Source organism: Cupressus sempervirens, chromosome 10 (genome assembly GCF_028749045.1).
Source record: "Cupressus sempervirens isolate cs-2001-9-10 chromosome 10, ASM2874904v1, whole genome shotgun sequence".
NCBI lineage: Eukaryota > Viridiplantae > Streptophyta > Pinopsida > Cupressales > Cupressaceae > Cupressus > Cupressus sempervirens.
This window is the reverse complement of record NC_143127.1, coordinates 7,980,462-7,997,388: the sequence shown is the minus strand read 5'-3', so window position 1 is coordinate 7,997,388 and position 16,927 is coordinate 7,980,462. Positions and strand designations below refer to the sequence as shown.

General features: G+C 40.0%; 1 protein-coding gene across 3 annotated transcripts in view; it reads right to left on the bottom strand.

Annotated features, from left to right (window-relative positions):
• MCM9 (minichromosome maintenance 9) overlaps window positions 1-16,927 on the bottom strand; it is a 265,434-nt gene that overhangs the window by 211,049 nt on the left and 37,458 nt on the right. For all 3 annotated transcript variants that reach the window (XM_089804504.1, XM_089804503.1, XM_089804502.1), the window contains exons 5-6: window positions 9,915-9,981; window positions 2,183-2,357 (exon numbers count right to left, since the gene is read on the bottom strand). In XM_089804504.1, the coding sequence (XP_089660630.1) occupies window positions 2,183-2,357; window positions 9,915-9,981 (242 nt within the window). The remainder of the gene's footprint in view (window positions 1-2,182; window positions 2,358-9,914; window positions 9,982-16,927) is intronic.

Below are 16,927 nucleotides of genomic sequence, written 5' to 3'. Positions count from 1 at the left end.
CCAGTCTGGATATGCTAAGATGGGTGCAGTAGCCATTCGTACTTTCAACCCTTCAAACGCCTCATCCTGTTCCTTGTCCCATCTAAATGATTCTCCTTTACAAGTTAACCTGTCCAGCGAGTATGACACCTTGGCAAATTTTTTGATAAATCTCGTGTAATAGCCTATATGTCCGAGAAAAGACTTTACGTTCATCAAATAGTAGATGGTTGCATTTCCAGAATGACTCTCACTTTCACTGGGTCAGTCTTCAATCCTTCCTTACAGACAATGTGTTCGAGCAATCTTCCTTGTGGAACCATGAATCTGCACTTCTTGGGGTTCAACGCCAGCCACGCCCTGCGACATCTCTCCATAAATTCACTGAGTGCTACCAAGTGTCTGTCTTCCGCACTGAATACCGACCAATGGAACGCTTTGAAGTTTTCCACGGACATCTTGTCAAAGATGTGCAATATAATCCGCTGGAAGGTTGCCGAGGCATTGCACAGACCAAACGGCATCTGATTATAGGCGTACACCCCATCTTCTACGACAAATGTCGTCTTCAGCTTATCTTACTCTGCGATTGAAATTTGATTGTATCCGGAAAAACCATCCATAAATGAGTAAATTTCATGTCCGGCGACCTCCTCCAGAATGCTGTTTGTTTGACCGTGACTGCATTTAGAGATCAGAAATCCACGCATATTCAGATCTGGGTGGTGTCTTTCTTCAGTGAGATAACTATAGGCGACACCCATTCACTTGTCTACACCTTGAAAATAATTCCGGCCTCCAACATTCTATTAATTTCCTCCGTGACCCGTGCCACATAGTTCTTGTTTATTCTGTAAGGTCGCTTGCGTACAGGTACCGCTCCTTTGATTAGTGGAATGCAATGCACACACAACTCCGGCGGTACACCCTTCAAGTCCTTGTATGTCCATGCAAATACATCATTATATTCCAAGAATATCTTGAATGCTGTCGCTTTTAGTACCGGATCCCAATTATCTCCTACCAGAATGTTCTTCGATGCTGCTTCATCCCCCAAATTCATTGCTTGTAGTGTAGCTTCATTATACTTGATTGTCTCCCCTTCACTAAATGCATGGGCGGGTGTAACATCCAATGGTGCATCCACTTCGTTTACCTCCGTAAACTACTTCCGAAATTCACCCCCCCCCCCAGACCTTCCTCAATCGTCAGTATATTGCAACTCTGAAATAGTTTGTAATCCTCTATTTGCCAATGGTAGAGACCGTTGACCGAATCCAAGTCGTCATCTGTTGATCCTCCGTCCAATCGCAAGACTCCCTCCCGATCTCCTTCTCCATGGCAACTATTCAACCACATTCTTCTGCTAGCCAGCTAAAATCAGCCTAATTTTGTCATGAACATGATTTTGTCCTTTCCAGACCTTGTTGATTGGTTTGTCCTTTGTAGATGATATTAAGAGCCATCAGTATTACCATCATAAGTAGACATTAAATACATATCAGGCCATCAAAATTATATGAATGGCAGTTCACTTACTCTATGTAAATGTTTTTTAAAGTTTCAATAAAAAAAAGTCAAGATTCAAAAAGTAAATGGCAAAGGGACCAATTATTGGAACTAACATCTGTCTGCTTAAGATCTAGACAATAGAGAATGAGATTACTGACAAAGATTTAAGCACCAACATTAGGCATACATTCAAAATAACTATAATATTTGGATTCAATTGTCAGCATATGCATCCATTCAAAATGTACATATACAGTAACTAAACTAACAACAAAAAAATTGTTATTCTATTAATAAGCAAAGCAAGGTAATGATTTTTAAATGTTGAGTTACCAAAATGCTAAATTTGTCATTCACAAAATTGAGAACAAGCAATGCTTATAATATTCACTATTATACTTCATATATATTGAGATTATGGGAATTATGATGACAGATATGAATGGGCATCCACATTGTATTAAACTTCAAAGGAAATGTTGAGTAAACAAAATGCTAAATTTGTTATTCACAAAGATGAGAACAACCAATGCTTATAATACTCACTACTATTCTTCATATATTTCAAGATTATGTAATAATAAAGACCAGCATGAATTGGCATCCAAATTGCATTAAACTTCAAAGGAACGTGTACTCATTCAAAACTTTAAAGATCAATTTGATATGTATCCCGAGTTGTCGAATTTACCACCAGCTTTGACATAATCAACAAGGTCATCCTTCAAAATGACAGGAATAGAACGAGGTACAGAACCAACACCAAGGGATTGCATATTTTCTTGGATTTTGATTTCTTGATAGTCGTGACAAATTTTGCTATCCTCTATATACTTGAAGTTAGCTCCTTGACACCTGTTTACTCTCTATCAAATCAAAGAACACCATATATTATAACATGAATATCATATAGTACGAAAAGGAATCAACATACTTATGACTACCATGTGAAGAAAGCAAAAGAAAATAAAAACATCTCAACAAAGCTACTCCTCGTTTGTAAAGAATGTATAGTTTATTGAATGACATTTTAAAGCAAAATATTTTCTGAATACTAAAACCTACAGCAACTGCATGCCAACCAAAGTCATAACAAAACAATCTTCTCAAAATGTGTGACTATTCTATGCACTATATTAGAATTATCATATAGTAATGTTAGGCATATACCTGTAAGTAATAATTACATCCAGTAGTTGTAGGTCATTAATAAGGTCGCTGTAAAGTTCTTGTAGATCTTGAAAAGGTTGTTGTAACTGTCAATCCTTGTATCTTTATTTCTTTCCTAATACTAATAATCGTGCCAAAGCTATTGATCAGGTTTAAGGAGGAAGACAATGAGAGAATGTCACGAGTAGCACAAATTGCAAGTGTTCCTGAGATTTATGGAGTTTGAATATCAAAGAAAGTCATGAATAGAAAAATATCAAAGGTGGCGGACAAAAGGATTGTCAATTAATAATTACTAATGAGACCCTAGCTAGTAAATAAATACTAACAGACAAAGTGAGGTTTGCTTTGCGCAAAATATTTGCAAAAAAGTATTTGGCGAAATCATTTGAACGTCATATGAAACCCTTGAAGGCTGCATTGGTATTTGTAATCACTCACAAAGGTCAACAATAATGCTTATTTGCATAGACACCATTATACTTTGTAACATATGGCCTTGTTTCTTTTCTGTTTTGATGTGCTTTTTGAGAAGACAGATGTGCAGAATATTTGTTTCACTGTGATAAAACTTGAAGTAATATAATAACTCAGGAATGAAAATATTCAGAAAACTCTACCAAAAGATATAACTCAAACATAGTTTCGGAATGGAAAATAGTAATACAATACATCCTCAAATTGAGCAATAACAAGATAGTGATATTGCCATCAGGAATCAACTATGTAGTTTTCTGTTCAGACTCATTGTCATATGCTTTATAGGTAGTGCTTCACAAGAACACGTCTCTCATGAGAATGAATAGAGCACTTCACACTCGTTGCATCTAGGTGATGCTCAAAAGGGTGAAGCATCGAGCCTTCCCGAGAAGTCACTCATCCCATTACGACTCCAACCCTAGTGTGCATAACCACAAAGTTTCCTCCAAGGTTTAGCCCCCTTAGCTTGCTACCCCATTTACAAAGTCTTCAGCAAGTGTTGAGCCTTATGAACCACACATCATAGAGTCCGTTTAGCTCATCAATTGATAAGTAGGAGTTTCGGTAGCAAGTCAAATTGTAATATAGCTATCATGTTTCAACTGTGTAGTTTTCAATATCACAATTTAACTTGTTGTGAGAACTCCTACTTATCAATTGATGAGCTAAAGAGGTTATCTAATGAGTCTTGCATAAGGCACAACACTTGCTGAAGGTTTTGCAAATGGGATAGCAAGCTAAGAGGGCTTAACCTTGGAGGAAACTTCATGGTTAAGAATGCTTGAGTTGGAGTCGTTCTAGGATGGATGACGTCCCAAGAAGGCCAGATGCTTCGCCCTTGTGAGCATCACCTAGATGCAATGAGTTATTGTTAACCACTACTCGTGAAGCATGGGTCAATGAGTTTGACCCAAAAGCTACACAGTTGAATCCTAATAGCCATATCAAAATTTGACTTGTTTTGGAAACTCCTACTTATCAATTGAGGAGCTAAAGGAGCTCTACAACGAGTGGCCCATAAGGCACAACACTTGTTAATGGTTTTCTAAATGGGGTAACAAGCTAAGTAGACTTAACCTTGAAGGAAACTTTGTAGGTAAGTGTGATTGAGTTGGAGTCGTACCAGGATGAGTGACCTCCCACAAAGGCCTGATGCTTCACCTTTGTGAGCATCACCTAGATGCAATGGCTGCAGAGTGATCCATTCATTTTCATGAGAGATTTTTTCATCTAAGCCACTACCTATGAAGCATGGGTCAAGGAGTTTGACTCAAAAACTACACAATTGAATCCTAATAGAAATATCACAATTTGACTTGTGAAAACTCATTATCAATTGATGAGATAAAGGGGTTCTATAATGAGCAATTCATTAGGCACGACAATGTTGAAGGTTTTACAAATGGGGTAGCAAGCTAAGTAAGCTTTACCTTGGAGGAAACTCCAGGGTTAACACACTTGAGTTGGAATCATACTAGGATGGGTAACCCCTCCCATTTAGACCTAATGCTTAACCCTTGTGAACATCACCTAGATACAATCAATACTAAACATTCCATTCATTCACATGAGAGAGATGTTCTTGTGAACAAAACTCAAAGGTGGAGACTGTAGAACAAAAGAGAAATTTACAAAGAGGTGGGAGGGAAAGAAGGCATACCTGGATGTATAAAGGACGTCAGGGAGTATTGTTTAAGTCACTAAACACATTGGTTGGCCACCAAATCTCACTCTTGGGTTGCCTTCGCTATGTAAGCAACCTCCATCAAATGCTTCTTTGCCTTCTCGAGCCCTTATTCTTTCTCCAAAAACTTGTTGTCCCTCTCTACTAATTGTCATTTTCTGTTTCCAACTTGGGTGGTGCTCTCTATTGATTCATTCTCCTCTACTAACTGCCTATCTCTCTCAATATTGTCTCATCTAGTATAGCAACTTGTGTATGCTCTTGAGTGTCGTTACTCCTAGCCACTATCAAGAGATAAAACATCTAAAGAAATATCCCTCACACTTCACCAACATCAATAGGATAATTCACTCCACTTAATGTGCTACTAAATGATCATCAGCTATATCAAGATCCCAAGCAATGTCCATAAAATAAGCCATGGAATCCAATGCTCTAATGCCACATTGTATTGTGTCATAGGATCACAAGGATTTGATTTTCCCAACTCTTGAATGATCCCAACCACACCTAATGACGACTCCTCCTGCGAGTGGGGCTAGAAACTATGTAGCCTTCTGAGGTGCTTATGGAACTACAATAAGAGATTGCTTTTCTGATGGCTCAAATGTCTCACTAGTAGGTGTTGGCTCTACAATAGCTGATGTCATCGGCAAATATTGTGTAGCCGATAGGTTGATGTCATCGGTAATTGTTATGTAGCCGACAGGCCCCTTCAGGAAGGTAATTGTTAGGTAGCTGAAGGTAGAGGAATGAAGACTAATGCCGAATCAGCTTAACAAGGATAGAAATAAGATAAAGGGAAAAGATGGAATACGCACAGCACAAGAAATTTTAATTTTCACACAAGCCAAGCACAGACGGAAGTTTCAGCAAATTGTCGACAGACACCAAAGCACCGAGGAATTGTTGGAAGAGACTCCATAGCGGTTGAATTTGGTGGAAGAAACAAGGAAGGAATTTTTGAACTTGTATACGCCGAGGGAAGAGAATCCAGATGGAAGGGAATCAACTCGTGCGGCTCGGAGTGCCAAGGGAGCACGAGCGTGGAGTGAACTCTTCGTCCATGATACACTTCTGGAAGGACTTGAGGAAAACCCTTTTTCACCAAGTAACACAGTTGTTGGAAATAAGACAATTGTCCGAAACAGTGCGGGTGTTTAGAACAGCACAGGTGTGCAAAACAACGCGAGTACACAAGTACCTCCAACTCGAATAGTAATGGCTAGACCAAAGGAAAAATTGCCAAAGTTTGATGGTGATGAAACGGTCGATCCAATCTGACACTGTAAGACATGCAAAACAATTCGAACAGTAAATGGCATAACTGACAAAAATGAATGGGTCCAACAATTTTCGACAACCTTAAAAGGTGTAGCAATTGATTGGTTTGCCAACGCGAATCCCCAAAAATTAACTAATTGGATGGGAGTTAAAACGGAGTTTATCACCGAATTTCAATTGTTGTGCGACGACAATGAGATCATAGCAAAAATATACGACACAAAGCAAGGGAAAAATGAAACAATCCGTGTATGTGCCAGGAAACTAAAAGAATTAATAAATAAAATGGAAAGTAAGCCGGCAGATGGGCTGCAAAAGAGATGGTTCATTGAAAGACTACGCTCAAAGTTTAGGAAGAAAATGAAGATTGTGCCGCCATTATCATACACCGAAGCATACAATCGGGCGATGAACTTAGAAAGTGAATACAAAACAAAAAAGAAGAAGAAAAGTAGCTCATCCAACTTAGATGACGCGTCTTCAAAAGAAGATAGCAGTGATGACGAAAAGGGCAGCAAGAAGGTCTAAGCTCTCCAGAAGGATATGCTCTGAATGATGAAGGAATTTAAGAATATGCAGAAAGAGACAAAGGGAAATGAGCTATGGTGCACAGAATGTAAGACAGAAGGTCACACGAAAGGATCCTGTCCGAAGAACCAATTCTGTGAGATTTGCCAAATTATGGGACATTCCTTAAAAGAATGCCCCTTCAATATGAAAACATTAGAGCCTCAACAGGTACTCCTGATACATGAGGCTTCTGTGTCAAGAGCGAGCAGAAACATCAGCAATGATGGTGCCACTTCGAGTGGGTACAAAAACAATAAAAGAGGGGAAAACAGCAATACCAACAACAATTACCGACGACATCAGCCTGTCAGCTACACAATATTTGCCGACGACAATTGAACAAGTTATGACTATAAATGCACAATTTGTTGAGAGTCAACTAAAGTAAAAACCACTGTCTTCTGTATCTAAGCATTATCTTGTTTCTCAACAGTCTCCAAAAGTATTCTCAGTCACTCTACTTGAGGGGCATTTGATAATACCCCTAACATTTCTAACAAATGGTTGTTATCCTCAAGCTAAATAATGTCTTTTGACGAATGTGTAAGTGCAATCAAAGGCGATAGTATGACTAGAGATGATGACTCCATGGCAAGTGGCCATAGAGTTTTAGTATAATTAACAATTATGGCTTCCTCTGCATCTTTTGCCAAAAATGCCTCTGCTAAGAGTGTTACTTCCTTTCTAATATTAGTCAAGGAAGAAGTTAGTTCAATTGTATCGCAATTGTGTTGCCTCTTTGGTTCAATTACATCAAGATTGTATTGCGTCTTCACCTATGTATTAGACTCCCAAGTTCGCTCAATAGAACTTGATCCACTGGGAAACATCAAGTCAATCAAGTAGCTATAAATTACCCTACTTATTGAAGGGCGCCTGAGCATAAGTGGCACCAAGGAAAAGACTGATAATGTGTTAAGTCATGTAAAGGGGTGTTTGCTTCAAGCACAAGAACTCTGTGATCATGTCCCAAAGTATGCACGCCAAATTGTAGGAAAAAAGCTTTCCAATGGTCGATCCCACCATTAATTATATCATCCAAACAACAAACTTGAATGAACATGCTCGCTCTTGTGAGTATATACTTAATCCTCCATTTAGTTGTGGACATGAAATTCTTCAAACCTTGTTATTGGTGATTTAAATGTTGTCATGTTCCTCTTTACTGAGGTCTGATCAGCATGCTCAATTAAAAGGAGCTCCTTACATTGACATGTCAAATTCCTATTGATGTGAGGCTTTGTGACCACTCCAACATTCATAATAAAATACTAAGTATCTTATCCTCACTTAAACAAGGAAACTTCAAATGCTAAACAATGGAACAAGTGTGTGATCAAATGAAGCAACCCCAAGGTTTACAATGCATACTTGCAACTTTATGTTGGATACAACTTCATGTATATGATGTGATTTATTGCTAATGAATTTGCTAGTAATCACAAGTAACTTATACTGTCCTTATTGGACTTTATCAATTGTTTTCACTTAAAGTAGCCAAAAATTGAATTAACCTAAGTTGACTTCAAATAAAGATAAAAAGGTAAGGGTTTAGAGAATCTAATCTACTCCTACATGTGAGGACAAATGATAACAATAGATGATGCTTAGATATCAGAATTCCTTAAACCAAACTTGTTTCTTCATGCGGAGATAACTACACAAAATATGATGCAATTTCCAAATATAACGAAGGATTTTCATATTGTAAACATTCATCTATATACTCAATATAATTGTAACTTAAATAAACATCCATGAACATCCACAATTGAAAATGTGCTTGAGCAAGGCCCAAACTAACCATACACTACAATTCACAATCAACAAACTACAAATGGTATGAACCAAGGAATTCAACCCGTCTCCACATTTCTCCATTATAATCAATAATCTTCAACTAAAACTTAAGAAGTAGAAATCATGCAAATGTAGAAGCAATACACAAGGATCCACTATATCTTCAATGAAAATTTTAGATTAACTTCAACATAATCTTGGCAACAATTTGAATTTCTAATTTCCTCCTAATATTGCCGCACTTGCTCCTATCTAGTGAAAAACTCCTTACAAATGAGAACATCATTCCTTTTATAAACCTCTCCATTACAATGAAGGGCCCACAATTATTTGAAGTCAGCGGCCAAGATAATTCTAGGAAGCCCTAATTAGGGTAAGTTACAACCACTGTTTGCAATCATTCAATGCCATTGAATGAGAAAGTTACATTAATTTGAAAATACATATCCTTTCATGGATGAGCCAATGAGAAAATTCATTGTGATAATACATTAAATGTTTTCACATGCACACTTGTGAATGAGTCAAATTCGATGTACCTAGACATGTCAAAATAAAATCCATCAGTTGGTTGAAGATGACTGGGTGCTATCCTAGCATGTGTATCTTGAAATCTTTATCATGTCATCATAGAGGAGAGTCATCTCTTGATACTCAAACATCTTCGAGTCTTTTCACTGATTGTGATGCCCCATATATTCCCGAATTGCTTCAGCTTCATGAATTTTCCTCATCCTTAATTCTAACTTAGTTCTTATTGGAATTTTTCCTTGGATGCCTTGATATCTTCTTGATTGTCTTTATCTTGCCTTGATTTTTTTGAAGAGATAGGATCCTTTTTGTTGATCTTGGATTTAGAAAAGAAATCCAAGATTGAGATGACATCTATTATTTAATATATTGATTTCAATAGATTCTTTATTTGTATATTAAAATTAAAATTTTATTTTTTAAATATTCAAATTACAATATTTTAAAATTTATTCAAACTTTAGTTAATATTGTTTTAAATTTATCAATTTGTTACGTATTTCGTTTTTAAAAATGGCAAATTTAATGTTGGTTTTTTTTTTTCAAATTTTTGCCTTGCCGAACTTATCTAAATTTCATTGTTGTCAAATGTGAATTGGAATTTGAACCTTGTGACTTAGCACTAAACTATCATTTTCATCTAATGGAAATAGGAATTATTATATGAGCCAATAATACAAAACATTATAACTTCTCTTTATAGCCATGCCCTTGCATTCAAGAGCCTAAAACATTTTTCACAATCTCCCACTGCCGTATTTGTATGGTAAGATGATAACTCCTGCCCAGCTTAAGTCAGAATAACAATTCACAAAGCAAAGCAAGTTACATTTATAGGGAAACAGTTGGAAAAAAATGTGAAAGAAGATACACGTCCTACAAATCAAGTTTTGAAAATCCAAACCTGTGAGGGACATGACATTGGCTGCTTGACAGTACTTCCCGTCTCCAGCTCTGGAAAAACCTTAAACCTGGTGTAATGTGAAGAAAGACAGATATTAGGTTAAAAACAAGAGTCCATTTATAACAGGCTACAGAAAGATCTCATTCTTAAATACCATTTTTACCAAGTTACACTAAAATTCTCTCACGAAATGGAGAATAGTGTGTCAATAATAGACAGATTCCTCTTTCACGCCTCGATATAGAAATTTAAAAAGAATTGTAAATATTATGGATTGTATCAAGTTTCAACCAAAGGGTAAGGTATCAAAGATGATATGAAACACTGCTGTAATGTTACAAAGTACTTAAATATATATTTAGCAGAAATAGGGTTTGCCAACCTTGGATCTTTATTCTGCAAGTATAGAGTTTTTTTAAACAAAAGAGTCACACACAGAGAAGCCTCTTGCTTCTAGACTAAACAACCAAGCCTATTGTTTGAAGAATCATCACACATATTTTCCAAATCTTGAAAAACATATTCCTTGATCGAAGAAATAGTTCATGTTTCTTGTTATTTCTCATACAAAACAAAAATTTACCCCCAAAACAAAAATGCATCAGGAATCACAACCTAACTATTAAGAACTTTAATGTGATGCCCCCATCAAACAGCAAATAATATTACCTTAGCCTGGCTCAAAAGCTTGCAGTTCGCAGGGTTTCATGTATCAGGAGGTATTTTTTAATAAGCCTTCCCAGCTTCATGCTCATCGATTAAGATAAAGGCAAAAATAAGAAACGAATATAATTATTCTGCAACAATAATGTTCACAAACATATGAAGCCAATAGAAGCTGATATGACAACCATACATCTTTATCAGAAGTTGATATGACCATTTGGATGAGGAAATAGCAAAACCAATTAATAATACTTTCACGCCACCATAAATATCCACTTTCGCCACCATAATCCACCTACTGTAAATTGTGCAACCAAGAAATAAACAGGTCATCCAAGAAGAAACTCTTTTATCTGATTCCTGTCAAGGGTATACATATCTACAAAGACATGAATAAATATTGAGATCAACTGAAGTATCATGAGATGTGGTGTCAAAAACTTACTGTTGCTGTCTATGCAGCCAAATGCAATTGATTTCTGGGATAAGAATGGAGTGAAACATATGATCAATGATCAAAGAAGCAGCGATTTCAGGTGTTCAATTATAGCAATATCAATCAAGGAAGAACCGGATACATCAGACAAAGCATCAGATATGTTGTAAGTTTATAACTTCCTATCTGAGATAGCGATAATTGAAAGATCATATCTGAGACAGCATTCCTATCACCACAAGCGATGTTATCTTACATTTCACTGCATATATTTAAGGATTATAGCAGACATAGCAATATGATCACTGTATGCAACAACAAGACAAGATCACTTGCACATTTAAGCTTCCATATTGTTGTCAGACTTTCAGTCTCTCCCTTTTGACGCTTTCATCTGTCGTCGGTAGAAATTGTGTATCGGCCGACGGGTTCCTTCGGGAAAGTTCTTGTTATGTAGCCGACGGTGAACAGTTTGTAAACGGGTATAATGTACTTAGCCGACGGATACCTTCGGGAAGGTTCGTCGGAAAGTATTTATAACCCCTTCGGGAAGCATTGTATTCATCTTATCATTATCATATCATATGAGAAAAGCATAAGGTACTGTTGGCATATGCGAATAATAATAGAAGTTCTGCTATCTGTTGTTCGGTGTTCTATCGATTTCCTGTGTGCGTTGCTTAATTAATCCATACGGTAAACATTTGGCGCCGTTGCCCGATGGATCTGGCACGCAGGCAGGCGGAGATGAATTAAATGCCGAATCAGTTGAACAAAGACAAGAGTAAGCTAAAGGAAAAAGATGACATACGCGTTGTGCAGGAAAATTTAATTTTGGCTCAGCAGATAGAGCGTCGAAGGAGGTTTCAGAAGATTTCCGACGGAAGCAAGAGTGCGGAAGGATTGTTGAAAGAGACTCGACAACGGCTTGATTTGGTGGAAGAAGCGAGGGAGGAGTTTCTAAACCTGCATACGCAACGGGAAGAGAATCCTAACGGAAGCAGATCGACTCGCACGGCTCGGAGTGCAGAAGGAGCACGAGCGTGGAGTGACCTCTTCGTCCGAGATATACTTCCGGAACGGACAGCTACGATTGACAAACCCTCTTCTTCACCAAACAGCGCGGAAGCAGAAAACAGCGCGGGTGTTGAAAACAGCGCGGAAGCAGAAAACAGCGCGGGTGTTGAAAACAGCGCGGAAGCAGAAAATAGCGCGGGTGTGCAAAACAGCGCGGGTGTTGAAAACAGCGCGGAAGCAGAAAACAGCGCGGGTGTTGAAAACAACACGGAAGCAGAAAACAGCGCGGGTGTTGAAAACAGCGCGAAAGCAGAAAACAGCGCGGGTGTGCAAAACAGCGCGGGTGTACAGAACAGCGCGGGTGTTCAGAACAACGCGGGTGCTCAAAACAGCGCGGGAGTGAAAAACAGCGCAGGTACACAACAAAACCTTCAACATACAGTAATAATGGCCGGTCCGAAGGAAAAATTGCCTAAATTTGATGGTGATGAAGCAGCTGATCCCATTCGACATTGTAAAACATGTGAAACGATCTGGAGGGCGAATGGCATAACAGATACAAATGAATGGATCCGACAATTTCCCGCAACCCTACGGGGTGTTGCCATTGATTGGTTTACTGATGCCGATCCACAGAAATTGAATAGTTGGGATAACATTAAGAAGGAGTTCATCGCAGAATTTCAACTTTTGCATGATGACAATGAAATTGTCGCTGAGATATTCAATACCAAGCAAAAGAAGAATGAAACTGTACGAGTCTTTGCCAGGAGGTTGAAGGACTTAATCAGTAAGATGGAGAATAAGCCAGCTGACGGGTTACAAAAACGATGGTTCATTGAAGGCCTTCACCCGAAGCTGCGGAAGAAGATGAAGATCGTGCCGCCATCCACATACAATGAAGCTTACAACCGAGCAATGAACCTCGAAAGTGACCAAAAGACAAAGAAGAAGAAGAAGACCAGCTCGTCCGATTCAGATGACGATGCATCCTCCGGAAATGATAGCAGCGATGACGAAGGAAGCAACAAGAAGGTTCGTGCCCTTCAGAAAGACATGCTTCGGATGATGAAGGAATTCAAGAACATGAACAAGGAACCTAAGGGCAATGACTTATGGTGCACGAAATGTAAGAAAGAAGGCCATACGAAGGGATCCTGCCCGAAAGAGCAATTTTGCGAGATCTGCCAGATTATGGGACACTCAATAAAGGAATGCCCTTTCAATTTGAAAACAAGAACACCGCAACAAGTGTTCCTGACACAGGAGGCCTCTCCGTCCGGGGGGAACGGGAACACCAGTACGGAAGGTGCCACATCAGGCGGATATAGAAACAACCGGCGCGGTCCAAACAACAACAGCACTAACAACAATAGTGGCAACAACAACAATGGAGGAAGGAGTCGCATTCAGTACGATGCAAATGGTCGGCCAATTGTTCAATGCCGCGCATGCAATCTGTGGGGTCACTTCGCCCGGGAGTGCACAACACCAAATACACCGAAGTTGCTATGCCGCTGGTGTGGACCTGGTGATCATGATGATACCAAGTGCCCAAAGTCCGGAGTAAATCTGATTACTGTAGGAACAGACGAGGAAGAAGTTCTGGCCATCACTCGGAAGCAAGCGAAGCTTTATCCTGACCCAGCACAAGAAAAGAGGAGACTGGAGGAAGCAAGGGCAGAAATCCAGAAAGCAACACAGGCAGAAACGACACACCTGAAGGACACGCCAAGTACTTTCGTACGGAATTGTGCAGAACAGAACATTGTACGGCAAATATTGCATACGGAGATACCTATCAAGATAAATGATCTATTGCTCATGATGCCTCAACTCCGTACGGCTCTCGCAAATATAGCTCTGAGTGTTAAGCAACCTGTAGAGCAAGCCAATGACAAACAGGTGGGTAGCACTGCAGAAGATCCGATGTTGTTGACCCTTTCATCTGGACGCTATCCAGCCGTTGTGGAAATGGGCCTTCTCGGGACGATGCTAACAGACACGATCATCGACGGAGGATCCGGTGTCAATGTGTTACCAGAGGATACTTGGAAAAAGTTAGGACGGCCGACATTATGGCCACCTACCTTCCAGCTGTTAACAGCCGATCAACACGAAATCAAGCCCTTGGGCATACTCACAGCGCAACCAGTGACAATCGGAACACAACCATTCTTATTGGACTTCGTTGTGATTCCTCTCAAGCGGAAGGGGTACGACGCCATTTTGGGTCGGGGATGGCTGATACAAGCAAAAGCAAAGCACGATTGGAAGAAAAATACTTTATCATTGGAAAGCAAAGGCCGAAAGTATGTCATTGATTTGCACACTCAAATGGTCGGGGAAGAAGGCCCTTCGTCAGATTCCGAGGGGGAAGAGGATGAAAAAGGGCAAAGTATGGAACCAGATCAGGAGGGAGTTTTACGGCTGGAAGGAGACGACGATTTGGATTCAGTAAATGGTCTGTACCATTGGCAGATAGAGGATTATGAATTGTTTCCAACCTGCAATATACTAACAATAGAAGAAAACAAGATCAATGCCTTCCCAAAAGAATTTACTGAAATAAAGGAAGGAGATGCGTCACTCGATGTGACCCCGGCACATCAGTTCACTGAAGGAGAACCCATCAAGTATAATGAAGTCGTGTTGCAGACCATGAATTTGGGAGATGAAGCTGAACCACGGACCATATTAGTAGGGGACAATTGGGACCCAGTACTAAAAGCAGCGGCCTTCAAAATATTTTTAGAATATAAGGATGTCTTTGCATGGACATACAAGGACCTGAAGGGCGTACCACCCGAATTATGTGTGCACCGCATTCCATTGATCGAAGGAGCAATACCCGTACGGAAAAGGCCCTACAGAATGAACAAAAATTATGCGACCCGAGTTACGGAAGAAATCAATCGGATGTTAGAAGCTGGAATTATTTTCAAAGTACAAACCAGCGAATGGGTCTCTCCGATCGTGATCTCCCTAAAGAAGGACTCCATTCAGATACGCATATGTGTTGATTTCCGATGTCTCAATGCGGTCACCATCAAGGATCCATTCCCGATCCCATTCACGGATAGCATTCTGGAGGAGGTAGCAGGACAGGAGATCTACTCATTTATGGATGGTTTTTCCGGCTACAATCAAATCTCAATCGCAGAAGAGGATAAACTGAAGACGACATTTGTCGTAGAAGATGGAGTCTATGCCTACAATCGGATGCCGTTCAGCCTATGCAATGCGCCTGCTACATTTCAACGGATCATACTACACATTTTTAACAAGATGTCCGTCGGAAACTTTGAGGCGTTCCTGGATGACTGGTCCGTATTCAGTACGGAGGATAAACATCTGGCAGCCCTGGGCGAATGTATGGAAAGGTGTCGTCGTGCACGTTTGGCCCTGAACCCGAAAAAGTGCCGATTTATGGTCCCGCACGGAAGGTTACTCGGACACATCGTCTGTAAGGAGGGACTAAAGACAGATCCGGACAAAGTACGGGTCATATTGGAGATGCAACCGTCCACCAATGTGACAGAGGTAAAATCTTTCCTTGGACATATAGGGTATTACAGACGGTTCATCAAAAATTTTGCCAAAATAGCATATCCATTGGATAGATTAACTTGCAAGACAGAATCGTTCCGATGGGACAAGCAGCAGGAGGAAGCCTTTGAGGGACTTAAGGTACGGCTGGCTACAGCACCTATCTTAATATATCCAGATTGGAAGAAGGAGTTTCACGTGCATGTAGATGCATCAAACTATGCAATTGGAGCAACCCTCGCACAGACGGGAAGCCATGGCTTGGATCATCCGATCTATTTCGCCAGTCGGTTGCTATCAAAAGCTGAACAAAATTATAGCACCACCGAACGGGAAGCCTTGGGGATGGTCTATGCTGTACAGAAATTCCGACATTACTTGCTGGCCACTCCATTTGTGTTCTATGTAGATCATCAGGCCCTATTGTATATGATCAACAAACCAGTCATTCAAGGCCGAATCAGCCGATGGCTACTTCTGTTGCAGGAGTTTACTTTCAAAATCATTGTCCGACCCGGAAGAAAACATGTAAACGCAGATCATTTATCACGTATCAGAACAGGGGAACCGGCAGACGGTGTAAATGATGACTTCCCTGACGCACAGCTATTTCAGATCGCTGCACTCCCAGAATGGTATACAAGCATCGGCGAATACTTGTCCACAGGCCAGTTTCCAAATACCATGCCACCTAATGAAAAACGAAAGTTGGTGATCCGAAGTGGAACATTTCAGCTGATTAATGGATTGTTGTATAAAATGGGACCCGATCAGATCCTAAGGCGTTGTGTTCTGAAGGAGGAGATTGCACGGATACTGCAGGAAGCGCACGAAGGACCGGCAGGAGGACACATGGGGCCGGACACAACTGCACGAAAAATACTTTTAGCAGGATTATGGTGGCCAACAGTATACAATGACGCCAGGGAATGGGTTGTCGCATGCGATACATGCCAGCGAGCTGGAAAACCCTTGAAAAGAGATTTCATGCCTTTGAATCCTTCTCATGCTCAGGAACTTTTTGAACGATGGGGTTTGGACTTTATAGGACCCCTGAAGACCAGCCGAACCAGAAGATGCCATTACATTGTGGTTGCCACGGAGTACTTGACTAAATGGGTGGAGGCGCGTGCACTACCAGACAACTCGACGGTAAGTACAGCACAGTTTATTTATGAGCAGATTATTACTAGGTACGGCATTCCATTACAATTAACCAGCGATAGAGGAGGACATTTTGTAAACCATGTGATCCGGCTGCTCACCACGGAGTTCAAAATTTACCATTCGCTGTCAAGTCCGTACTACCCAAGGGCAAACGGACAAGCCGAAGCTACCAACAAAA